The 27,883-nt window shown below is 39.7% G+C and overlaps 1 protein-coding gene across 4 annotated transcripts in view; it reads right to left on the bottom strand.

The window, feature by feature from the left end:
* FTO (FTO alpha-ketoglutarate dependent dioxygenase) overlaps nt 1-27,883 on the bottom strand; it is a 375,649-nt gene that overhangs the window by 309,962 nt on the left and 37,804 nt on the right. The window contains exon 1 of one of the 4 annotated variants that reach the window (XM_067719384.1): nt 9,479-9,501. The exons of the other annotated variants lie outside the window; for them this stretch is intronic. Within the exon in view, the coding sequence (XP_067575485.1) occupies nt 9,479-9,484 (6 nt within the window). The 5' untranslated portion in view covers nt 9,485-9,501. Of the gene's footprint in view, nt 1-9,478; nt 9,502-27,883 lie in introns of those variants that run through there. 4 annotated transcript variants of the gene reach the window in all.

Genomic DNA, 27,883 nt, shown 5'->3' with positions numbered 1-27,883 from the left:
AGAGAATCCCATGCGCAGCAATGAAGACCCAACGCATCCAAAAATAAATTAATAAATAAAATTTAAAAACAATAAAACCCATAAAACTCTTATTCCGTTCTTTGAATTTTTAACCATTCAAATCTTCTAACTGCTCTAGCGCAATGGTTCAACAAAAGATCTGCAAGATCAATACTATTTTCATAATACTATCATTTGCTTTTTTCACTGTGTTGACGTTTGCACAGATGGTTCAAAAGAATGGTGAGTAATGCTACAGGTACCTTAGCACAAATCAAGCCAAGAGCACCAAACTGCACTGGTAATCACTGTATTCTTCACACCATGCAGTCCAGTAAAAAGAGAAAAGAGAGCTAGTTTCACGTGAGAATGCCCCTGATGAAGCAGTAAGAAAATATTAACTTTATTAAAACTCATATGTGAAGTAAGCCGTCTTTCTTTTTAGTATTCTGTGTGACAAAATGGGAAGTACACAGAAGCACTTCAAAGTAAAATGGTTGTCTCAAAGAAAAGTACTTGTGTGATTATTTGAGTCGTGGACTAATAAACTAGCCACTTTTTTCATGGAACACCATTTTTACTTGAGAAAATGACTGACAAACAAAACATGGTTAGTCAGACTTTATAATCCGGCAAACATTTTCTCAAAAATAAATGAAGCGAGGGACTTCCCTGGTGGCGCAGTGGTTAAGAATCCACCTGCCAATGCAGGAGACACGGGTTCGAACCCTGGTCCAGGAGGATCCCACATGCCACGGAGCAACTAAGCCCACGCGTTCTAGAGCCCGTGTTCCGCAACAAGAGAAGCCACCGCAATGAGTAGCCCGTGCACCGCAACGAGGAGTAGCCCCGGCTCGCCACCAACTAGAGAAAGCCGGCGTGCAGCAACAAAGACCCAACGCAGCCAAAAATAAATAAATTAATTTAAAAAAATTAATGAAGTGAGCCTGTCATTTCAACTGGCCATATTTGCTGCCAATGATGAAATTTGAGTTTTCAAGCAAAAATTGGAAATTTTGAAAATCTGTATTTCTCACCTTGCCCTTGACAACTTCCTAATACTTAAGGACTTTTCTGATAAGATCAATGGTGATATTAATGAATGTGGCTTTTGACACTGTATAATGAAATGTGTCCACATGTGCAAGATCTGCATAATTTAGTGAACCAGTAATTCTCCAGCTGACTAAAGTCTGATGTTACAAAATCATGCATGAGTAAGAGATCCATCCAAAGTGTGAAATAGGTCAACAGGCAATATAACAGAGGAGGAAAAGATAATTGATATGGTCTCAGACTCTACGCTGCAAATAACCTTTAAGAAACTATGACTTGTTGAATTTTGGTGTAATATCAAAGAGGAATATTTACATTTCATAGCTGAAGAAGCAGTTAATATACTCCCCTTTCCATCAGTGTCTGTGTAAGGCTGGATTTTGTTCATATACTTCAACCAAACCAACACACTGCAACAAAATACACCTAATGAGAAGCCAGCTTCTATTAAGCTAGACATTAAAGAGATTTGCAAAAATATAAAACAATGCCACTCTTCTTGCTAATTTTTTGTATTGGAAATATGTATTTTTCATTAAAATATTATTTAGGTTAACATGTGGTGGATTTTTTTTGCTATTTTTAATGAATTAATAAATATGTCTATATTTTTCAATATGGTAAATATCAATAGATATAGCCCATGTGAACAAAAGCTTTTTGGGGTCTTCAACAATTTTTAGCAGTAAAGTCAGCCCTCCATATCCATGGGTTCTGCATCCGCAGATTCAACCACAGATCAAAAACGATCGGGGGGAAAAATTCCAGAAAGTTCCAAAAAGCAAAATTTGTAGGTTATATACAAAACCTATGCCATTTTATATAAAGACTTGAGCATCCTTGGATTTTGGTACCTGGAGGGGGCCCTGGAACCAATCCCCCACAGATACTGAGGGCCGACTATATAAGTCTAAAAGCCTCCTGAAGCCAGTAAGTTAAGAATTTTTGGCTTAGAACAAATATATAATAGCTGCCTTTTTCACACACACACCCTGCACAAACAAAAAGCAGAAAGAAGACAAACTGAATTTCTTTGGACTCTATTGTGCAATTTACTTAAGACCCATGGGCCTTGCTAATTTGCATGTCTGATTTACTCCAAATCCTTTCCTCCTCCTACTCTCTGGCAAGAAACCACAGATAAATTCCATTGCTATTTCACAACCCCCTGTTAAGCAAACTGCCATGCAGTGGTATAGACATGGAGCTCATCCAGCCTGGCAAACAGGGAGAAAGAGCTCCAGGGCTTTCCAGCCAAGGGCCCTTTTCAAACATTAAATCCACAAAACACGGCATTAGCTTGCTCAAAGCAAATAGTTAATTTGTCCTTTCACAGAAAATCAAAAGCACAAAATCACACAGCTAGAGCACTGCTTCAGCCCCCGCACTAACCCTTCACCATCCCCCTTTTCCCAGACAAGTAAATGTCTAAACCATTAAGAATCAACAAGTCAATCAATCCATAACAAATATTTATACTGTCTACATGGAAAAAAAAAAAAAAGAGGATATATATGGTCACAAAAAGAAAACTAACAATACCAGTAAAAAAAAAAAAAAATTTAAAAAAAAGCCCAAGTAAACTGTGCTATGTAAGTGTGAAGAAAGGACAAAATAAAAAATAAAAAAAATACGCACCAACATGACCAAGTGCATGAACAAATGGGAAGAAGAAAGTAGAAAATTAAATACAGGTACTAAGCGTGGCAAAGCTGAAAAATTAGTAAAGGACAGGATTCTCAGACATCAGCAATTGGACCTTTTGGCTAAAATTCCATTTCAACAGGGGGAAAATGGAAGATGACATTAGAATGATAGATTGTACCCAGATTATGGAAGGTCCTGAAAGTCAGGCCAGCTGGTCTATCCTACATGTAATGAGGAGCCACAAAAAGGCTTTTGAGAAGGACAGGAACACAATGGAAGTGTGCTGTTTTGTTTTTTAAACGTTAATCTATTAATAATATGGTCTAGTTAAAAGAAACCAAGACAAGAGGTTGGGGCGCCAGATAAGGAGACTAAAAAGCACAGGCAGACATGAGCTGGGCTTGAACAAGGAGATGGCGATGGAAATGAAAAAGCACCAAGAGCTACATCGAGGTAGGTAAACCTGGAACCTAATCTGGTGCCAAGAGCATAAAAGAAGGTGGGACCACACACAGAAATAAAGAAGTCAAGGTCACTAACAACACATCTACTGAAGGCCTACTAAACTTCTTGCTGTGCTAGGCTATAAATGAAATACTGATTTGGAGGTAAAGATATGAGATTTTAAACATGCCGAGGGAGAGGGGTATGGATACGATGGACTGGCACTCAGCAGCCTTCCAATGTCCTATCACGGTGCCTTCCTATGCTGCAGAGGATGGAAAGCTAAAAACTACATTTCCCCTTTGCAGCCAGGGGTTCTGGATGAGGATACAGCTCTACCAGTTACAAGGCTCCGTATGAGATTTAGAAGGCAGAACTAAAATGGAGGCCATCTTCTTCCTGTTTTGACTCTTTCTGTAGGCTACACAGTCGTGGAAACATTGAAGATTTCTGTAACAGTATTCCAGGATCTGGCCAATAGCTTTGAGGTTATCCAATGGCTTCCTGATCCCTGGCCTTCTTGAGTGTGACAGATTAGCAGTCCACCTGGCAGGCCAGTCTGTTTCAGAAGGCCACCTCCAGAGGTTCAGCCTTCCATTTCTCTGGTCCTCTCAATGACTTTGTAAGAATCTATTTCCCTATCTTACATGATTTCTGCTTCCTGCAACTAAATGCAGACACATTAAGTGGGTTTAAATAAGGGCAGAACAACTAAGTGAAAGTATTTGATACATAGTTTTTAAAATGTAAGTAAAACTTGGGAACAAAGCCAGACAGAGCATAGAAACTAGGTATTACCTGCACAGATGCAGCAGTCAGAGACCCCAGACTATGTTAATCCAGTCTCTAAGATTTCCACAACTCATCTTGGGAATCAACAAAGAAAAATCCTCTTAGCTTTCTTAAGGAATTATATCAACATCTTACATTTATCTGGAGCTTCGAATATGAGTAAAGGCATTTTGAGGAGTTTTCACTTCATTTTACCTGGCAGAGGATACCAAAAGGATGGGTATCATCATCTTAATTTTTAAAAATGAGAGAACCAAAGCACAGAGAAGGTAAACAATCTGCCTAAGGTCAGAGAGGTGGTAAGTTATTGGTCCAACTAAAGTATTTCCTGCTTTCAACCTATTTTCTCTTGTTTGGTCTTCTGTCAGTTAACTCTAACCATGTCCTAAAGTAAATGTTAAAATTGTTGGTGTGGAAATATTAGGAGCCTAAGAGGGCTTGTAAAACCGCAGAGAATTCAATGGGGCCTAACTTACAACCATGGAAAAAATTAAAATCCCATGTGTAATTTTCTTCTCCAATTTTAACCTAAAATGTGGTGTCTGTGGCAGACCCACTGTTCCTATGACACACTTCCAACACACACAGTCTGGGTAGCAAGTGTCATCCAACCATTCAGGCAGCTAGTCATTTATTTTCCTATCATTCTAAGAGATGGAAAATTAACAGTGTTGTGTTTACAAACCGTCACTCGGCTATTACATAAAAGCTCAAATATGTTTACCTTACTCACACCTCCGGTATGAAGAAGCTCAAAAGCAAGTTAATATAAACCGATTCTGAGCAAATGTGCAGAAAGTAGCCCTGTTAGAAAGAGGTTAAGCTTTGACCTTCCCAACTTTTCCCGCAGAATGTACAATCCATCACGTACAGGGAAGATGTGAGGTGTTGGTAAGTACCCCTGTTAGTGAGAAATTCTGCTAATTATTACACCAAATAAGCATAGTTAACAGGCCATGGCCACAAGAGGGCCATGTTTCAGGGTATTAAACGGCTGCCTAGGGGTGGAGATGAATATATTACACTATGCCCTCTACCAATAAAACAATTTCCCTGACACCTAGAAAGCCAGTCGGCTGAAGCAATAACACAAGGGTTCCAGGACTCTGCTATGTGAAGAAACAATGCTTCAGTGCCATCTAGTGACTTGTGCCTTTTAAGTTGCAGAGTTCGGGCAACTGGCGATACCTTTAACCTAAGCTTGGAAGTACGAAAAGGAAACAGGAATAGAAGATATGGAATTTTGAAGGCCTCTCAAACTAAATACTTGCTTTTTAAAACACACATATATTCTTTTCTTTTCTTATTTCCTCCACCTCTGGAAAAGACAGCAGAGGGGTAGGAAATTAAGACCAAATAAAACCAAAGGCCTTGAACCCATAAGGCAGATACAAAAATTAGCACACTCTACGTAATACATTAGCATACTCTATGTAATATATTAGCATAATGCAAATAATTTTTTAAGAAGGTAGGAAAACTTACCAATCTATAGAAAGAGTTATCTGACAATACCTTTGAGGAGTTCCATTCCACCCTCTGACCCAAAATTACCTTTCCCATAGAGACTGTTTCCAGGCTGTTGACTTCTAACATTGTACCAGCTAAATACACTGAATACTCCGTACAAATATAGTGTATTCCCAAAACACTGCCACAGAAATCCATTTCTTTCTCATGCTAATGGTGAAAAGAGATCTGAACTACATTGCTGCAGATACAGTAATGAACAAAAGCAAAGTCACTGTCTCCTGGAGTTCACATTCTAATAGAGGAAGGTAGACAAAAAAACAAACAAGAAAATATATACTATATCAGATGATGATAAGGACATCAAGAAAAATAAGACAGGGTAAAGGCATAAAGAAGGCCATCAGGCAATGAGATGGACAGTGCTATTTTAGGGTAATCAGGGGAAGCCTCCTGAGAATGTAAAGCTTAAATAGAGACCAAAAGGAAGTGAGGTAACCAGCCATGCAAATATCTGAGGGAAGAAAGTTCTAAGAGAGAACCGCAAGTACAAAGGCCCTGAGGCAGGAAGCAGTTGCCTTGTCTAACAACAGGATGGAAGGGGGACACATCATACAGAAAGCCAGAAGGGTTTGTGGTTGTTTTTCTTTTTTTTTTTTAATAGCAGTTTCATTGAGATGTAATTCACATACCATATAATTTGCCCTTTTAGAGTTTATAATTCAGAATGTATATGCACAGAGTTATGCGATCATCACCACAGCTTAATTTCAGAATATTTTCATTACACCAAAAAGAAACCCTGTACCATTAGCAGACGCTCCTCATTCCTCTCTCTCCAGCCCCTGGCAACCACTAATCTACTTTCTGTCTCTATGGATTTGCTTATTCTGGATATGAAATCATATAATATGTGGCTTTTTGTCACTGGCTTCTTTCACTTAGCATAATGTTTTCAAAATTCACCCATTTGTAGTATGTGTCAGTACTTCATCTTTTTACTGCTAAATATTCCACTGTATGGATATACCACATTTTGATTATCCATTTATCACTGATGGACATTTGGGTTGTTTCCACTTTTGGGCATATTGGCATTTTTGGCATTATGAGTGATGCTGCTATGAACTTGCACGTGTCAGTTTTGTACGGACATACATTTCCGTTTATCTTGGGTAACTAGGAGTGGAGCTGCTGGATTATACCATTATGAGAAACCATAAAAAGGTTTGAGCAGAGGAATGATATGATGTGAATTTTTTTTTAAATACTTGCTTTGGTTGCTGCACATAGAGAGAGGCAAGGCGAGATGCAGGGAGACTACTTAGGAAGCCATGGCAAGGATCCAGGAGAGAGATGCTAGTAGCCTGGAGAAGAATGGCAGAGGCAGGGGTTGTGAGGAGTGGCTGGATTCTAAATACACTTTGAAGACAGAGGAGACAATTTGCTAACAGTTAAGACATGGGATATAAAAATGAGAGTCAAGGATGTCTCTGAGATTTTTGGCCTGAGCAACTGGAAGCATGAAATTGCCGTCCACTGAAGTGGAGATGACTGTAGGAGGAACAAGAAATATGAGTTCACTTCCCACTCCCTTCCTGGAGGGAAGTTCCCCCCTGCTCCACTCACAGGGGTCCCTGCAATGCCTGATCAGAAGCAACAGCCCTATTTCTTATTTTGCCTATGCCTTTCAAGAAAGTCTATACCATAGCTCTAACCTACATCAAAGTCTCTTCTGAGCTATTCTGCACATTTTGTTTTTGTAATCAACAAATCAAATTCCAATTGGCAGGGCTGAGCAAAAAAACAAGAACCGAAAGCTACTGCAATGAAATAACCCATGACAGGATCCATCATAAGAAGTGGTTTTTGAAACTACATTTCCCAATTCCCTGGCAGTCCAGTGGTTAGGACTCAGCACTCTCACTGCCAGGGGCCCAGGTTCGATCCCTGGCGGGGCAGCTAAGACCCTGTAAGCCACGTGGCACAGCCAAAAGAAAAAAAAGTATTAAAAAAAAAACCCTGGGCTTTACTGGTGGCGCAGTGGTTGAGAGTCCGCCTGCCGATGCAGGGGACACGGGTTCGTGCCCCAGTCCAGGAAGATCCCACATGCCGCGGAGCGGCTGGGCCCGTGAGCCATGGCCGCTGAGCCTGCGCATCCGGAGCCTGTGCTCCGCAACAGGAGAGGCCACAGCAGTGAGAGGCCCGCGTACCACAAAATAAAAACAAAAAAACCTACATCTCCCAAATGCCCATTCAGAAGTGCCTCACTTTGGAAGAACAGGAAAATTTAGGAAGAGGAAACCATGGTCCGAGAGGCCAGGGATGACTCAAAAGGAAGACCAATCCAACCCTAGCCTTCAAACATGACTGGCAAAAAGAGAAGGCACTTTTCCTCTCTGTCATCTCCAAGACCAAGAACCTGGGTTATTAAATGCAGTATAATTTATGTTCTTAGATATCACAGCAACAAATATTTTATTAGAAATGAAGGGGGTGGAGAGAAGAGCCTAAGGGGAAAACATGAGTTCAAAATGCAAAATGTGTTTAGTCAATCCCATCACATACCTTTTCAAAGCAACTAAAATGTGTCGCCATACACTAAGACTCAACAGCAGGACTGTTTTAAGATCATCTAAGCCATGATCACTAATACTTTTGAAGGCCCCCATCTCAACAGCCAAATAAACATATTAAGTTGTACCCATATGTCACATTAAAGTTTCTTTGCAATAGAAAAATATGAGGGGATTTTTAACATTTTCCATTTGAATTCATTGGGCTTTGAGAAGCTCATTTAAGATTGACTATAATCTCAACAATCATCGGGCATACTTGGGAATTCCTGAGAAATCAGAAAATCCAACTTACAAATTAATCTCAAATTTAATAACATTTGATGAATACTAAATGTAACAACTTATGGAGCTGACAGAGGCTACCTTTAATAAACACTGAATGAAACACACATTCATTTCAATTCTGCAATTTTATGTTTGTAATTTGGAGTCAACGCATGTTTTTCAAGTCTTGTACATTTTTACAGACCCCTGAAAAACTCTGGGGCCGAGACTGGTAGCTGCTAAGTTCTGGCCAACAGAATGTGAAAGGAAGTGATGAGTGCCATTTCCGGGTTTGGCCCACACAAAACTCCTAAGCACTTTTCTGCATGTTCTCTTCCCCTTCTGAGTGGCTAGAAGGGAGATAACCTCAGGTGACCTTACAAGCAATGTACTGAAGATGGCAGAACCTCCTCCAGCCTGCATCATTTAAATGAACGCATGCAGGAAGCCATCCCACCAAGCCATTTCCCTACTCATTACTCTTACATCAGCAATAGAAATACCTCAGCAAGAAATACATTTTTAATATGTCCAAGGCATTATACAGTATTTTGATATGATTTTTGTTACAGCGGTAACCTACCTTAACTAATATAAATCCGCAAGGCTAGACACAATGCCTAAACATCCCGTAGATAAATGACCCTGTTTAATGATTTACACCTTCATCTTTTTTATTTGTGCAATTACTAATTCCTAATAAAAATAATAGCTAACACTGTATAGCAGTTACCATGTATTTCGTTTGGTTCTAAATGCTTATGTAAATTAACTCATCTGACCTTCATAACAACCCTCCTTGTACTTACTATAATTATCCTTACTTGACAGATAATGATACAGGTCAAAAGAAATTAAGTAATCTGCCCAAGGTTACACAACTAGTAAGTAGCAGAGCCAGGACTCAAGGCCAAGTAGTATATGGAAGCGGCATCTATGCTTTTAGTCAGAATGCTATAAACATGGAGAAAGATGTAAAAACTTGAATTCCAAAGTAGCTTGATTTTCTTCTCTCTCTTGCACAAGAAGGCAAGATAAATGGGCCAACAGAATATTCAATACTCCTCCTCCATGTTTGTCCCATACATGTTCATTTTTAACCTTCAAGAGGACTTCAGATAACTCAGGACAGTTATGATTTGCTCTGTCTAAATCCTGACTTTAAAAAGCCATCCACTGCATATGTGAGTAGATGGATCCAAAAGTCAGTGGAATTATATACTCACTGGCATGAAAATGCAAGTATCTCTGGAAGCAGCTAATAAGTAAATCTGTACTCTTCCAAAGAAGCAAGGATTAACTTCATTGTGGGTTAAATTAGCTGAACATCAGAAAAGGACATCCAAAATAAACAGTCACGTGCTGGTGGTAGCCAGGGGTGATGTGACCGAAGACACACTTGACGAGGAATTCCAAATGTGGTCGTGAACATTTTCCTGATTCAAAGTAAACAGAGAAATAAGGCAAGTTTTGACATGGACAAGCCATTTGAGATCATAAAAAAGCAGCAGCCTCACCAACAGGCCACAAGTCTAGATTAAATGTGTATTTCAGATGACTCATGAACCACCCGCAATATGACTCTGTACTCATGAGCCCAACAGAGGCCATTTCTCCACTTACGAAGCTGCCTGTCCATTCCACCAACGTTCTGCTGCACAGATTTGCCCCTTTGTGCAACAACCAGAGAATTTAAAAGAAGTATAAGATCCCCTTGGTACCAACTACTAGGATAAGACATAACTATCTAACTTCTACCTCATAGGAAGCCACAACCCCACTTCCCAGAACTGTCTCCCTAAAGGCAGAATTGACCAGCAGCCATGATGCTGAGTCAAGCGACATTTACCTATTCCTGTGCCCAGTACTGCACTAGAAATGTTAATATTTATTATCTCTTCTAACTGCAAAGAATTTGAAACCAGAGCTCTACCTGGCAGCTAACAGAGAAGACAGGCAGACATGGAAATGGCCAAAATTCATGCAGCTGCTTTTGTGAGTAACCAAGTGAAGGACCCAAGGATGTCAGGTACTTAGATCATTTTAGAAAAGACATGAAATTGGCTCTGACACTGCAAGTGTGGAAGGAAATCCCAAATGTCAGAGACATTAATCAGTCACTGAACATCTACCTAAATACTGTACTATGTGCCTAGGGCTGTGCCGGCTATTGGGGCTGACAGAAAAAGCAGCTAACATCTCATCACAGCAGCTAATAACAGCTAACATCAGTGCGCACTTACTATGTGTCAGGCACTATACTAAGTGCCGTAGCCTGTGTTAACACTTTTGAACCTCAAATCAACCCCATGAACAATCCGGCAAGAATTTCCAGACACAGGACGAAAATACTGATACATGTCTTATTACAGTAGAAAGTCAAAACTTTAATATGAAACTATTATTTTCGGATGATTTCTAGGGATTCTTTATATCCTTTAGGCCACTAAACAATGTATCCCTTAATTGTTACTAAATTGTTCAAAATATCCTCAGAACCTGACTTGTAAATATTATAAAACCTAACCTGTAAATGGAGTATGTTGAATGCCACCACATCACAATAACCACAAAGAAACTATTTTCTTTGATGCAACATTAAAATTGAGGAGTCTCATGGGTTTAATAATGGCATCTTTAAAAGAGGCACCTTTTCCTGTTTAAAAAAAAATATCCATAAAGTGAGCCTTATTAGAAAGTAGCAGGAAAAAAAAAAAAAGGAAAGTGAGAATACAGCATTTTAATAAGGAGTTTCACAGCAAAAAATTCAGCATGAACTCTACTGCTACTGAGAAGAAAGTAATTCTAAACAGTGTCAAAATTAGTCTTCATTTTTACTAAGAACAAAAGAGTTCCCATCTTTGAGGTCAGATTAAGGTAAGAGACAGGCTGGATTGAGCCATCCATCAGGTAAAATAAATGCTTCTGGACAGTGCCTAGACTAAACAGGGCCAAGAATTCCTAAGAAAAACACCGCTTGTAACAGTGGAGGTCAGCACAGAGGCCTGACCCAGTGGGGAGATGCCCTGTAGCTGTAGGTCTGGGGAAGGCTACCCTGCAAATTCTCATCAGACGCCTAATCAATATCACGCCTTAGGACCTGAACTGCTACTCTAAAATCAATATTACCTTTATTTTAAGTAGCAGGAGGAACAATGAGATGATCTTGTTCCTTATAAGTCTGTCATGGAAAATCTGGTTCATGGTGTGTGTCATCTTCTGTTTTTGCCTGGGAGGAACGCTTTTGTGGGGCTTGGAGACAGTCTGGTACTGAAACCCAGAGACAGGAAAGGTGAAGGGGTAACACTAACTCAGGAAAGCTGGGTCCTAAAGATTCCTTACAACCTAAGGAAGAACAAGGATTCACGAGGAGAGGAGTTCCCAGGCTTAAACCCATCGGCTCTACGCTGATGACTCAGAATTTCTCTCTCCAGCCCCGACCTCCGGATTCTCCCTGCGCCACAGCCTAAATGACGGCCCCAGATATGTGAACGTCCAAAGGAGAACACCTGATTTCACACCCACGGCTGCTTCTTCCTCAGTCTTCTGATCTCAGTAAATGGTCACAATGCAATCCATCAAGCTCAAAACGTGGAATTTATCCCTGATTCCTCTTTTCTTTCAAAACCCTTTCAAACCCTGTCAGCTTTGCCTCTGAAATATATTCTAAATCCTTCCCCCTTCTCTCCACCTCCATAATCACCACCTGGGCCAAGGTATCAGCTTAGCTCTCCCCCTGATTTCTCTTCCTAATTCTACCCTGGCCCTCCACTATTCCCCACACAGCAGCCAGAGTGATCTTGACAAAATGCAGATCAGATCCCACCACACCACACACATACATACACATACACATACACACACACGCGCGCGCACACAACCTTCCTCTTCAAACCCTCCAGTGGGCTCCCATCAGGTTTCTCATTAAACCGAAATCTTTACCACGGCCTAGAGGCCCTAAAGTGATCTGGCCTCATTCCTTCCCTCTTTTATCTCTTTCTCCTTAATGTCTGGCCACTGAGAATCTGAGCTCCTCCTATGTGCCGTGCCCCTGTGGCTGGAATGAACACCCTCCTTATCCTTCAGATCTCACATCAAAAGCCAACCTCAGACCACTCTCTCCACAGCAGGTCCCTTCCCTCAGTCACTGTACCATACTGTTTATCTAGTAAACATGGCCTTATTCACTATCATCTTAAATATTGTTTAGTGCCTTTCTTCCTCTAATAGAATGTTAACCTCCATCAGAGGAGGGACTTTGGTCTGTTTGTCACCACTGAATTCCCAGAGTACAGTATAGCACTGAGCATATATGGTCAGAGATAGAATTTAAGAACAGGTAAACCTTTGATGTGCCCTATACGTGCCCTATAGAAATATCATACATTTCTAACATTTTGCATGTGAAAAGAGTGAGATGTTCAAGAAGACGCATAAAGAAATCAATTCTCAACTGTGCATATGCTCTCTAGACCAATTTTGAGCAGCAAATATGACAGTGGAAGTTCAGAAGAAGTCTCAAATTGCCAATACCACATTTGCCTCTACAGATCAGTGAATTCAATCCTTCCTTTCCCTATCTGTCCATCACAACACAAAACACACACACACACACACACACACACACACACACACACTTCTCACCAATCTCAGGTAGTTCTCCCTCCACCAATCAAGAACTTCTAAACGTCTCACTTCCTCACTTCCTAGACAAAACCTTTTGGGTCTAACTGAAGAAGAAAGGAAAAGAAGCTAATGTTTATGGAGTATATCCCACATACCAAGTATTGTGCTGAATGCTTAGAAGCTTTTTCACTGGGACGTAAATTATCATTACCCCACTTTCAGAGATGAGAAAACTGAGTCAGGCCCATAATTTGCCAGAAGACAAATAAGTGGCAGAGGCAGGATTTAAATCCACATCATTCAAACCCTACCATCCCAATTCTTGCCAAGTCATCATTTTAGCAACAAAAATAATAAGCATACCAATATTATCTTACTTCTACTGTTTCAATTTGGGAATTAATACATCCTTGCACAAATAGGTCCATACCACATTTCACTGATAATGGATCCTTAGACCATAAACTTCTTTGTATGCAATGGAATCCCGCATTATAAATAGAAAACGCCTTTAAAAGTTCCCTTACTTATAATCTATGGACAAAATATTACAATTGTAGGCTTCCCTGGTGGCGCAATGGTTGAGAGTCCGCCTGCCGATGCAGGGGACACGGGTTCGTGCCCCGGTCCGGGAAGATCCCACATGCCGCGGAGCGGCTGGGCCCGTGAGCCATGGCCGCTGAGCCTGCGCATACGGAGCCTATGCTCCGCAGCGGGAGAGGCCACAGCAGTGAGAGGCCCGCGTACCCCCCCCCAAAAAAAAAAAAACATATTACAGTTGTAAAGGAAAGTTTCACCCAATTTCCCTTCCAACATTATTACTTTGACTTTACAAGTGACAGAAATTTATCAGTTTAGGACAATGTGATCACAGGGACAAATAATTTTGTTTAGCATAACTCATCTCAAACATCCAGAGAGCTCATGACAGATACCAAAGTCAGATGATCCCCTTGAAAGGCCAATGTCTGTGTCTGTGATCAATCTGAGCTTCCTTATTAATACATGATTCGATTCTAATACTGCTAAAAAGCAAAAGCAAAAACACTACATTAAAATAGCTCCCAGATACAATCTGCAGGTTTTTTTTTTACATATACCATGCGTAAAATTAAATTTAATAAATCAAATTATTTCTTGTCAACATTTATTCATCATCAACAATAAATATTTTCAATAATACTACATAATACCACAAAATCTAAAAAGGTTTATCACTATAAGAAAAATTTACATGCAAAGTACTGGCAGAGTGGCAAAACAAATTGGCCTGGCATGTTCACTTTAGCCCTTTTCTATACTGGAACTTATTCGAAATTCTCTAAATATATCAGCTCAGATAAATATCTCCCAAACCTTTACTAAGTAATCCATATACTGCTGCCATTATATTAACTTTCTCTGTGGATCATTGTTAAATAAATACAACACAGGCCTATTTAAAATAGCATTGTATTAAAAATAGATAAATCACATATGTTGTTTGAAAATAACGTATTAGGCTATTTGGTTCTTTGCTATTCAAGTCTCTATTTTTACAGATAATAAAATGAGGGCTTTTAAGGCAAGTTTAATAATGAGATACTGATTAAATTAAAACCTTAAACTTGTGATGGCAAGAAACCATGACTTTAAATGGTCATGAATATATATATACTTGAAGAATATATAAATGTATAACTGAATCACTTTGCTATACAGCAGAAATTAACACAACATTGTAAATCAACTATACTTTAATAAATTTTTTTTTAAAAAAGAAACCATGACTTTTTAGTCTCTTTTAAGGACTGATTAAAACTTGGCTTTTTGTAAGGTTACTGTCTACAAAAGGAGACTTGCTCTGGTGAAAAGCTACTGCAAACCACAAAATATCACCAAATCAACAACTCTTCTTTCCCTTCATTTTCTTTTTCCTTTCTTCCTTTCTCTCTCTCTTTTTTTTCTTTCTGTTTTGCTTTTTTTTTTTTTTAAAGATTTTTTTTTTTTTTTTTTTTTTTTTTTTTTGCGGTACGCGGGCCTCTCACTGCTGCGGCCTCTCCCACTGCAGAGCACAGGCTCCGGACGCACAAGCCCAGCAGCCATGGCTCACGGGCCCAGCCGCTCCGCGGCATGCGGGATCCTCCCAGACCAGGGCACGAACCCACGTCCCCTGCATTGGCAGGCGGACTCCCAACCACTGCGCCACCAGGGAAGCCCTGTTTTGCTTTTAAGATCATAGAGTGGTGAGTTGTTTGGCATCAGGTTCAACCCCAAATGACAAAAACCCACCCACTCTCTTTCCCACCCTAGCATGCTCTCTGGGTGTAAATATTTCATGGTATTACCATGATTCACTCAATGCTTATATTGTCTAATCAAGCCTCTATTTCTGTCTGTTAGATACTCTGGAGGATAGAGTTTTTGCATGTCTGCTGCTCAGCCACCTAAAGCCCTTGCTTCTCAAAGGTTCTTCAAAGTTCAGTAATTTATTAAACACTGTGCTGGGGTTGGTAAGCACTCACAGAAATGCATAACTACAGAATATGTGGAACTATTAAAGAGTTTCCTTAATAAAAAAGGTGACTTTAGAGAAAATGACAGAATTGTTACTTATACTAGAGGGGCATACTCTCAACAACTGAAGCTATCCGAGGCTGAGAGGCATGAGCTAAGATGAACGCAAGTACCTGGTTACAGGTAACAGTCACTAAGCAAACGCACTGTGAAATAGAAGTCTAAAATCAGAACTCAAGTCCCAGATTTCCCCTTTTTCAGTATAATGACTGGTCAGGTCTCCAGTTCTCCTCTTTCTAAATACAACTGAAAATTTGCAATTTCAGTGAAATACTTTTGAAGCTGTAAGCCAATGATATTTTTAACTGAATGATATTACTCCCAAAGTCTACTCACTATGCTTATTCCTTCCTATTGACCTCTGAGCAATAGGTTGAGAGGACACTGCAACAGAATCACATAAAACACATACAGAAGCAAAGTAATAAAAAAAAAATTGAGTATATATTTTGACCAGCAAGTACTGAATTCAAATTCATCAGGAGCCATAGGGAATACATAAGCAGACTGCAACATCATTGTATGTTCACAGGCTACAAAACCTAGTTAGGTGACAATGCATAGAGCGAGACCCAAAACAGAATGAAATTCATTGCTAAATTGAGCGGGAGTCTTCGAGGGCCACGGTAGGTAGACCCAAGCCAATCTGAGCAACGGTAATCAAGGAAGAAACTATTTTCTACTTATTACATTTTGTTTTCTTAATTTGATTTTCAAATAAACCTTAGGAAAAGAAACTCTGATACCCAGATGAATGATTAACACAACAAATTAACTTCCGGTTAAACATGGCAGATACAAAACATGCTCTTAGTCCCTCCCAAAATGTCACGAAAATGCCTGTAAAGAAATCAAAACAAAATAAGCCAAAAAACAAAAACAAAACAACAACACAAATCTTCAAGGACAAAGCGAATGAAAGAAAAGATAAGCAGATAAAAGATGTCAGCCCCACATTTTGGAAGATGAAAGGGGAGTGTTAAACTAATGTAATAGAACAGGAAAAGTTGAAGCCTACTGGCAGGGCAGGGGTTGAGGAAGAAAAGGGGAAGATGAATAAGGGTGGAGCTGATTCATTCCACCATCTCCAGAAAGGCTCAGGAATTACAGCAACCAGGTACCTCTGATGGCAGGTGCATTTCGGAAGTGGAGCTGAAAACAGGAAACCTGGTTAGAAGTCTATGAACAGAAATTAGACAGCATGTCCTTTCTCTGAATCCCAATCATCAGGTAGCCAGCACACAGCCCTGACCAAGCAAAAGATGGTTTACTGTCTGAAAGCAGTTGGCACAGGGAGTTCTGGAGTTTAAGTACCCAGCCCAGCTGAGGGCATAAGTAAGAGCTGCATGTCAGCTCTTAGGGGCTTCTCTTCTTCTCTGGGTACCTGTAACTTCATGAAGAAGGGCCTTGCTAGGGTCATTTTTCAGCTCTTGGGCTGGATACTCAGTGGGCTTTTTTTATTTCAAAATTCACATCTTATAGATCAAGAAAACTACCTTGTATTATTTCTTTGATAATTTCTTCCCTTCTGATATTTTTGGTTCTTACTCTACAACCCATATAATCAGATATTGGACCACTTGGACTGACCCTAATTTTGTATCTTTCCTCTCTAATCTTCCATTGCATTGTTCTACTTTATTTTCTAATCCTATTGAAATTTTAACTTTTGCTATCATATTTTTAATTGGGTCTCTAAAGGCTCTCCCCCCACTTTTTAACATTTTACAATGGAAAATTTCAAGCACACAAAAATAGAATTACATAATAAGCCCTCATATACTTATTACACAGCTCCAACAATTATCAACATTTTGCTAATCTTAACTTCTCTATTCCTTTACCCTACCTTTCCTTCTGAATTACCTCAAAGCAAACCTCAGGCATCATAATTCAATTGTAATTCTTCGGTATGTATCTCTAATACATAAGGACAACCTTTTTTAAAAAATATAATCACAATACACTACCACAACTAACAAACTTAACAATATGAATGCTCCTTTTTATTAATATCCTATTCCTGTTTCATATATGTAGCATCTTTCCTCATCTCTTTAAAAATATTAATCATCATTTGTTTCGAAGTTTTGTATTCTGTTCTCCACACTGGCCTATTTCTCCGGGTTCCCTTCCTTCTGTTGTTTGCTTTGTGTTGTCATTCTCTTTGGAGGCATTCCACACACAGTGGTGTTTCGTGATCCTTGCCTATCCATTCATAATTTCAAGTGAGGCAAACCAAATGGGATTGAAAGCACTGTGTGCAGAAAATGAGTTTGTCAACTGGTGGACGCTGTTGTAGAGTTATATGACAGAAACCTGGTCTTTTCTTTAGATATCCCCAAATGTCAACCTACATATTTTTCTCTGGGCTGGTCAACTTCCTTGAAAAGGAATCCTCACATCTCCTTCTCTGGTGACATCAATTATATAATCTCTCTAAATAACAGAGACCACAAAGGGCAGACCCTCATTTGCTTCCAGTCTGAGGAAGTAAATATGGTATATTTGGACCATGTGGTTTGAAATTTCAATTAGTGGACTGCTCTTTAAAATAAAGAGCTTTCAAATAAAAATCCACATCTTCAACTTCCTTCGAAAAATCAGAGTATCTGCAAACACCGGGCCCACACTCACACACTGAAGCTAAGTTGCAGCTGGCCCCTGTAGGTGGTATATGTACTTCTTACTTTAGCACTGGCACTGCCAGGCCCTGTTGTCCCTCCTAGGTAGGTAAAGTGTAAGCTTCCTGCTATAATGAGATGTCACTGCATAAAAGGAAAATACATTTGTAAAATATACTTTGCTTTATTTTATTCTGGGATATCCTGGAAAAGAGCTGACTGAATAATCCAGCCAATGGAACAACAGTAAAATAAGACCAAACGGACCCCAGCACTCGGCAACAATGGAAAAGTGAAACCCTGTATCAAAATAAACCTCCCTCCAAAATCTGAGTCCCCTCACCACAACCAGAATCAGCTCTTCTCAAAGGGCGATATGCCCAAGTGCAGAACTTCAGCTGAGAGACAGACAGACAGACACAGAGAGAGAAGGGGGGGGGGAGAGAGAAAGGGAGGGAGAAGAGAAGAGAGAAAGAAAAAAAAGGAAGGGAAAGAGAGGAAACGGAAGAGAGAGAGAGGCATGAGAGAAAGGAGCAGAGGTTTGTCCTTTGCATTCTGATAGGGAAAGGAAATTCTCAAAAATGCTTTTCCTTCACCAAAGGGTAGGCAAGTCATGCTTTATAGGGGTAAAGACAGATCAAGTTTTGAATTCATAGACTTATAAAAGCCCTAAAGTCTCTTTTCTTAGATAACAGACTTGGTATTTTGTGTGTGTGTGTGTGTGTGTGTGTGTGTGTGTGTGTAGAGAGAGAGAGAGAGAGAGAATATGTCATACTATATATGAATTTATATTTTTTCCATAATATATATATATATATGAATGACATGACCAAGATTAGCAAACACATAAGGAAAATTCCTAGAAGTTTCCGAAGACAGTTTAGACATGTTCAAGTGACTTTTTAAAACACAAAATGATAGGCCATTAAAAATATCCAGTGCCGTTTTTTTAACTGGTTGGAAAACAGGTTTTGCTCTGTTTCTGAGTTAAAAGTCATCTCCGTGACTCCTGGCTATATACCTATTAGCTAAAAACAACAATGCTACAAAACTGGCTTTTGGATTAACAGCCCTGTCATTTATCCTTTAAATATTTATCTCCTTTGGTCACAATTTTATTATAGTTAAACAGCAACTAGTGTGGGACCACAAGCATTCAGATGCCCTGAGTACACAAAGAGCACACTATTCTGTTTTCCAGCTGAATGGACTTTTACTTGTGTGAACAAAAGACAAGACCCTGCTATTCTTCAAATGAAAAGGAAAGAAACAGCAAGGAAAAACATGGCACAGAAAACCTCTCTCTTGGTTCACGTTACAAATGCTAATAAGAACAACTGAACCAAACAGCTGTATTTTTCGCCTCCAAAAGTTTAAAAAATCATGAAAAGCAATTACACATCTCAGCATCTATTTTAAAAGGGTGTGTTAATAATAATTTGCAATGCACAATAGCTAATATAGTACATGTTATCTAATATAGATCATATTAGAGAAGGGATGGCTACATGCAAATATTATGGCCTAAAACCAATGAGTCAGGCAAAATATAAACAGCGGTATCCAGCAAAGGAACTGAAAGCATTGAATAGACTTGACACTGCAACCTAAAATTTTAAAAAGCTCCCCAAGTCCGTAAGAAAGCAGATGAAGTTACATCCCTAAGGCCCTCCAATAATCTAAAAAAGGAAGTTGCTGCTGCTTCGACACTGGAAGGCAGTGAGGACTCCCTGACCTGACTCTTACAGAAGGCCATTAAGATCAGCCCCAGTTAACACTTTCCTAAATGAGTTACATTCTCTTCCAGTCTTTGTGCTACCCTATCTCTCATATATCTTTCATACTCATATATCTCTCACGTCTTTAGTTCTTAAATAAATTAATGCATTATCATTGTCACAGGTTGTTTTAATTTGTAGTAGTTGAAAGAAGGAAGAGTTAGGGATCTGTTTGAATTTTGACATTAATATTCAGGATGACAGAAGGAAATCTACAGGCTTGGGATTTCTCTTCCTCTTCTGCAATGTGCAGAAATCGTGTATAATCTAGGATTAGGTTTGGCTGCAAGTGACAGAAAATCCAAACTGGCAGTGGCTTCACCAGGCTGGTATGGTGGTTCTCATGCTGTCCTCAGAGACTCAAGCCCCTTCCAGCTCACCACCTTAAGGACTGGCCCTCACTCTCAAGATCCAAGTGCAGCATTTACATTCCAAGCAGCAGGATTAAAAAAGGGCCTCAGAAGAAAAGGGCAAAGGGCACACACCAGCTTTCTCTGAAGGAAACATCCCAGAAACGACCACAGGCTACATCCTCTTAGTCAGTAGCCACACCGAGCTGCAGGGGAGGCTGGGAAATGCAGTCTGTATTCCGGGCAGCCAACTGTCCTGAAAAGTCCATGACAGAAGGAGGCAAGAAGGGATTTGGGAGTTAATTTGCAGTGACTACCACAAAGAGATTTCCTAGTTTTATAAAACTAGAGATAGTTGATAATGTCAAGCAAAAAAATCTTCTTCAGAATAAACTTGCAAATGCTCCAAACAGAAGAGCCACTGAGATATACAGACCTGAAAACAGAGCCCTATCTCAATGATCTGGATCAGACAGCTGAATACTCTCATGTTCCTCTCCCCACCCCCACCCCAGGAGTGAGTGTCCAGTTCCCGTGACTCCCACAGACCTGGAAGCTTATCCCCTGGGTCGTGTCAACTGTCCAAGTACTTCAGCCTTGCAGCCCAATCACCTCCCATCATTAAGAAAGAGAGGCCTTTCACATCCAAGGGGCAAATCTCACACAAATGACATGTGGCTGATGCCCAAAGGTGACAGGGATGAGAGCAGGATAAATAAAGAATAATGTAGAAGTCAGTTGGGGCAGCCTTTCATTATAGCCCTTTCAAGAGCTATTAATCTTGGTCATAGTCAGTCGGCTAAAAATAACTACTTCTTCTAAAACATGCTGTACACACCAACTAGCAGCCGTAACTAAGGTCAGCCCTTTTAACTTAGGAAAGATGTGGCTTCTGGCTTGCCTCTAGCCATCTGAAATGGTGTCTGCACAACTGTTCCAGCCCAACTTCATCTTCAGTCTCATCTAACAATAATATCAAAAGGAAAAACCACTATCAGCAATATATCGTCAGACTACCGGTAAGTTGTAGAGGCACCTGGAAGAATAAAGACTATTAGGAAGTTCCCTGGTGGTCCAGTGGGTAAGACTCCCAATGCAGGGGGCCCGGGTTTGATCCCTGGTCGGGGAACTAGATCCCACATGCATGCCGCAACTACGAGTCCGCATGCTTCAATGAAGATCCCACGTGCCACAACTAAGACCCGGTGCACCCATAATTAATTAATTAATTTTGAAAGATAAATATTAGAAATATTTTACAAGATTTGTTACTTCCTTTGATTATAATGAAGGTAAATAAAATTTTAAATAATTAAACATCATTTTTTTCCAAAGTCTTTCATTGCTGAGGTATTTGAACAGAGTGCCATTTGTCATAATTCATCCAAGCTCTGGATCTGGAATTCTATACTACAGAGTCAGCTCTGTAATTAAGCAGCTCCGTAATCTTGAAGAAGCCCACAAACTCTCTGGGCTTTATTGGGCCTCAGCTGTACTATGGGGAAGTTTGACTCAAAAAAGCCATGTGGTTCTTTAGAGACTCAACAGTACATATAGATGGGTTTGTATAAACCCATAAGTGATATCACTTAATAATAATACAATAATAATAATCTATCTAAACATCAAATTCATCAATAGGACCTACCTGAAAGAGGGATTATAAGAGGATTCACAGTGGGGTTTCTTTACGTCATGGACACTTCCAACCTCAGTTCACTAACAATATAAATATGATATAAAAAATAAATGAAGACATCGGTGGCATAAGGGAAGGTGCCCTGTCATGCAAACAGATAAACCACAGCAAGAGCAGCCTCTAGCTGTGGGTCAGTAGGCAGCAAGCAGCAGGAACACGAAGAAAGTGGAGTATCTTTTAAATGAAACCATAGCAGCCAGATTGCCTACAGTTAGAAGGAAACCCAACATGGAAAGCCTAGCTTTACATGAGAGCAGAAAGCTTCTGATATAGGGAGACGGGGCACTGCTTCTACAATGCCACATTTCCCAGCTGAGGAAATGGTGAGATTGAGCCCAATGTGCTCTCTTTCAAAGAGACATCTAAATTATAGTCGTGGGCACTGTATCAAATACACTGTGAACGGAAACTGCTCACCTCTTACCTAGGCAGTCTTACCTAGTACGTGTGGGGCTCACCGGAGGATTTACAGTGATTGGGAAAGATAAGAACCCAAGTGGCACCAAATAATAAAAGCAGGAGTTACAGCCAAATTATGGGACCTCCTAAGACCAGGAAAAATCCCAGCAAATATTTTGTAAATTACATGAAGTTAGTATTATAAAGCATGCACACAGATGTAAAACTTGGAAGAATTTTTTCAATTATACCAAAAACCAAAAAGTGTTAAGTTCCTAGAGGAGGATCTATAAATCTTATAACATTTTCATACTCTATTCATCCTTACTGGGCTTCATCAAATAAATGCCTACATTAAAAAAAAACAAAAAAAACCCCTGCAGATAGGTTTTCAAACTCCCAATGAAGGATGCTTTAAAAAAAAAAAGTTATATCTGACTACATGAATTTTCCTTGCAAACTCTTTATACCTTGGGGGAACTTGGTTTACTTTTATTATAACTGTAAACTTCATTTATCATTTCACAGGAGACATTAAAATAATTAGGGGCAACCTGATATTGTCCCTTGTAAGCCACATTCCTGCCCTGCAGATACACTGCCACCACACAGCTGGGTTAGAAGATGGTGTTAAAATTACTGTGGAACCACATAATTGCTCCATCATTAGTGGCTGAGGGGTAGGGTTGTGGGGGGGCAGGAATGAGTCTTAAAACAAATTATTCCACATGGATTGAAAAGGGATGGGCACAAACAGATACAAGGCTGGTTGCTGAGCCACAGTATAGAAATCAACTTTTCACAAAGTTTTTTGACAATATTTGAACACTACCCTCTTGAGTTACAATTCCTAGAATCGAAACTGATTTCTATTCAAATCCCCTTTGACCCAGCTCTTCTACTTACATGCCTATATGGATATACCACATTTTGTTTATTCATCAGCTGACAGACATTTGTGTTGTTTCTACTTTTTGGTGATTATGAATACTGCTACTATGGGGGCGGGGGGAAGTGTATAAAAAAAAGTCTAACCCTGCAAAAGTCTGTCTCTCTCCTATTACTTGGACATCCAAATTTTCCCTCCTAAAGAAGTAACTGTTGTTGAATCTTTCCAGAGATATTCTACCTTTATGTAAGCATTTTATGCAAAGAGCAACAAGTATTCTGCGCCTTGTTTTATTAATTTAAATATCTTGAAGATTGTTTCATATTGGTACATATAGAACTGTTTCTTCTCAATGGTACTAGAGTAGTTCATCGGCTACATCCTCCTTAATATTATTAACGTGTCCCCTACAAATGGACATTTGGATTGTTTTCTTATGTTTTACCACTACAAATAATGCCACAATGAATATTCTTGTTCATATGTCTTTGTACACATGTGCCAGTAAAGAAAGTGGAATAAATTCAGGTAAGTAGAATAGCTGGGTCAAAGGGGATTTGAATATAAATCAATCTTGTTTCTAGGAGATTTTAATTCAAGAAGGTAAAATACAAGAGTCAAACCCTGACTGTTGCTTGAATAAGAGGGTGTATAATCAGCTGCATTACTAGAAAATGAGCAATCGGCTGCATAATAATTTTGTTAATATCTTTAGTGAGATATCATTCACATAACATAAAATTCACCCATTTAGAATGTACGATTCAATGGTTCTTAGTATATGCACAGATTTTGAAACAATCATCACAATCTAAATTTAGAACTTTGTCATCATACCAAGAAGAAACCCCGTACCCATTAGCAGTCACCCACAAGTCCCATCTCACCCCATTCCTAGCCCTGGGCAATCGCTAATCTTTCTGTTCTTTATAGAGTTGCCCACTGTAGTCATCTCATATAAATAGAATCACATAATATGTAGTTTTTTGTGTTTAGCTTTCACTTAGAGAAATGCTTTCAAGGTTCATTGATGCTGTACTATGTATCAGTACCTCATTCCTTCATGTTGCAGAATAATATTCTATCATAGAGCTACACAACACTTTGTTTATCCAATCAGTTGATGGTCATTTGGGGTTGCTTCTATTTTTTGGCCATTATGAATAATGCTACTATGAGCATTTGTAAGTTTTTAGGTGGACATATGTTTTCATTTCTTGTAGGTATGTATCCATGGGTGAGCAAATGAGTGAATGAGTGAGTGAACCGATAGAAACTTGCATAAAAAAAATTTTTTTTAATGTGAATGTTGCCTAGGAAAGAAAACAAAACATTGACACCTGATAGACTAACAAGAAGACTCTAGGGCTTCCCTGGTGGCGCAGTGGTTGGGAGTCCACCTGCCGATGCAGGGGACACAGGTTCGTGCCCCGGTCCGGGAGGATCCCACGTGCCACGGAGCGGCTGGGCCCGTGGGCCATGGCCGCTGAGCCTGCGCGTCCGGAGCCTGTGCTCCGCAATGGGAGAGGCCACAGCGTGAGAGGTCCGCGTACCGCAAACACACACACACACACACACACACACACACACACACACACACAAGAAGACTCTAACAGTACTTTGATGACAGAGTAGACATCAGTAACTTTAAAATGACATTTTAAATAAGATGGCATTTATTTGAAAATGAATATGAAAATTAAATAAATGTCCATACATATTAGGTTTAAACAAATCCAGAAATGTCACCAGCCAAGTGAACAGAGGAGGTAAAGTTCTATTCCTTCAGATCTACGACCTTCCATGGTTTTTTCTCGGTTCTTATCCTCTGAAATGTCTTAACTCCCATGTTCTGTGTACAATTCAATAAAGTAAACTTGTTCTGAGCTTGTACTATGTTCTATGCACCCTGCTAGGCCGAAAGACACAAAGATTAATAAAACCCTTGAGTTTCCATGCTCTAGGAACTCACATTTTTTTAATGTGTGACACTTTTTTGTATGCAGAGATTTTAAGGGTATCAACCAAGGGAGTGCAAACTTTTTCCATAAAGGGCCAGACAGTAAATATTTTAGGCTTTGTGGGCCACATATGGCCCCTACTGAATATTCTCATTTTTCTCTTTTTTTCCTTTACAATCTTTTAAAAATGTGAAAACTATTCTTAGCTCAAGAGTCAGGCCCTAGTATAAACTATAAGCAAAGAGAAAAATTACAGGTTCACTATCTTACCAATTAAACATGCTAGATACAATTTAAAATTCATTACTGTAAGTTATAATAGCCTCACCTCAACTCTGGCTCCTCTCACTAATTATCCTTTTATTTCCACGACTCTCTTTATACCAGTATTTTTTCTCCCACAGATACCTTGGTAAGTGATGAAATAAACTCTTTTCCTGTCCCTAAATTAGGTCTACCCTTCAATTACCAACTGAAACTACATTTGGCAAAAGTAACTGAAACCTTGAATACCAGGCCCTAGGTAACACACACATACATACACATGTACACACACATCTCTTCCTGTACTAATCCCTCTGTGTTAGTGAAAATGGTCTAGGCTACACTGTGAGTAAACTCCCCAATCTAAGGGACTTAATACATAACAGTCTTTCTTGGTCAAGTTCCCTGCCCCATATGGGCCAATGAGGGCTCGACTCCACACAGTCATTCACGGACCGAGCCTAATGGAGATCCCACCATCTGGAACACAGAACCCCCAAGGTCATTGTAGCAGGGCAAGGGAAAACACACAAGTAGCACACCAGCCCTTAAATGTCTTGACAAGGAAATGATACTTATCACTTCCACTTCATTTCATTGGTCAAAACAAATCATATAATTCCACCTAACTGCAAGGAAGCTGGAAGTTGTGATCTTCCAGTGCCCTTACAAAGAAGAGCAAAAACTAGGCGTTGAATAGAAAAAGCTGAAGCAGATACAGGATGCCAAAGACAACTCACCAAGGCTGGGTGTGACTCGCTGATCTCACGCTATACATTATGCAGTATGATTGCTGAGGTACAGTATATAGACTACTCAGGCATAAATCAATCCCCATTCACCATCCTCAGACTCTGCAGTCTAGTAAACCCAGGTCATACCATATTCCTGACTTCAGTGCAGCAGAAATGAACAAGGGTCACTTACCCAGTTGGCTCTGGGGTGATGTTATAGGGCATATCCCATAAGCAGTTCCAATATTAATCAAATTTTAGGCTCATCCAAAGCAATAAAACCTTTACACAACACCAGCAACAGCAAATATGCATTGAAATGCATACTGAGAACATGATGAGAAAATGGTAATTGATCATTTTGACAGAAAGACGCTGAGATCTTCCTACCAGGCCCCATGCCTCTCCCATATGCCCTATGTCCCCTTTGAGGACACATCACACAAAATCTACTTTACACACAATGCCATGCTCAGTATTTTGTATCTAGTAAGGTGCTTAATAAACACTTCTTTATTTGAATGAAATACTGAAGGAACTGAATCAATGAAATTATGGTGGAGCCGAATCCTGTTACAGTATTGCCTCTTTCATAGCAACATTTGAGAGCTAAAAGGCTGGGACAGAAAGAGCTGCCTGTTTGCCAGAAGAGTCAGAGAAGGTATGTGGAGTGGGTAGTCAAGTTGGACTTTGGCTCACAACGCCCCAAGGACACTGACAAATAGCCCAATAATAACCATCTGAGTCTCAGAAGTCACTCCTTAGAGCTGCTCTATAAAAGCCAAAAGGAATTATTCATTAGCGAGTGTGAATACCACTGGATACCACCAGCAGATTGTGTTTGGCCTTGCTGAATTATTCATTAGCATTTGTGAGAAATGTACAACCCAAAGGGTGTTAAACCAATCCAGATTGTTCAGCAATGTTTGTTTTCCTTTAAAAATATTAAAAAAAAAAAAAATCACCTCTAAGCTACAGTTCTTATATTTAAAACCAGTTATAAATCTGGCTAAACAAGTAGGTGAAGAGTAGAAAGTCAAGTAAGAAAGGGATCTCCGTGATCTTATTTAATATTCATCATTATAATGACAGGCAGTAGACTGAACCAATGTTTGTTTACCTGTCCACATTTTGCCTTTTTAGATGTTGTATGGTCAAAGACAGTAGGAGCTCTACAATGAGATTCCTATGTGGAGGGGGGAAAAAACTCCTTTGAGTCCTGTCACAGAGCAGATGCAAATTTAATTACTGTGCGTTAAGCTTTCCATCTTGTCTAGGTGTCCTTGGAAAGCAACTGTAAACAAGAAGCACTCGGGAATCAGGTGTCAGGGGCTCATTTGATCTGCTAGGAAATATGTCATAAATCCCTGGCAGGAAGTGAGTCGGGAAAGGGAACAAAGAGAGAGGACTGACAGTGTCGGGGGCAGATCTTGGGGGTGTGCCTGTTAGTGCTGGGAACCGCTCCCACACCCAGCTCCAACTTCCGGAGAAAGTGTTCCCTGCCTGACAAGACTCTCTCATCTCACATTTGTTATACATTTTCCTGTGGTCTGCAGAAATCACCAGCACAACTGGGGAGTCAAATGGAGAGGGACTATGCACAATTGAATTATTCAAGACTAAGGAAAACCTAGCATGAGCTGATTTTTTTTTTAAGACAGTTGGACAACTCTGGAAATTAGTGTGGAATCTAAATTCAGGTAAAAGAGATCCTATCAGCCAGCAGTCTCAAAGAAAACCACAGGCCTAGC

The sequence above is a fragment of the Pseudorca crassidens genome, chromosome 20 (genome assembly GCF_039906515.1).
Source record: "Pseudorca crassidens isolate mPseCra1 chromosome 20, mPseCra1.hap1, whole genome shotgun sequence".
NCBI classification, from domain to species: Eukaryota; Metazoa; Chordata; class Mammalia; order Artiodactyla; family Delphinidae; genus Pseudorca; species Pseudorca crassidens.
Note: the sequence above shows the minus strand (reverse complement) of the source record. Positions and strands in the feature narration are given on the sequence as shown.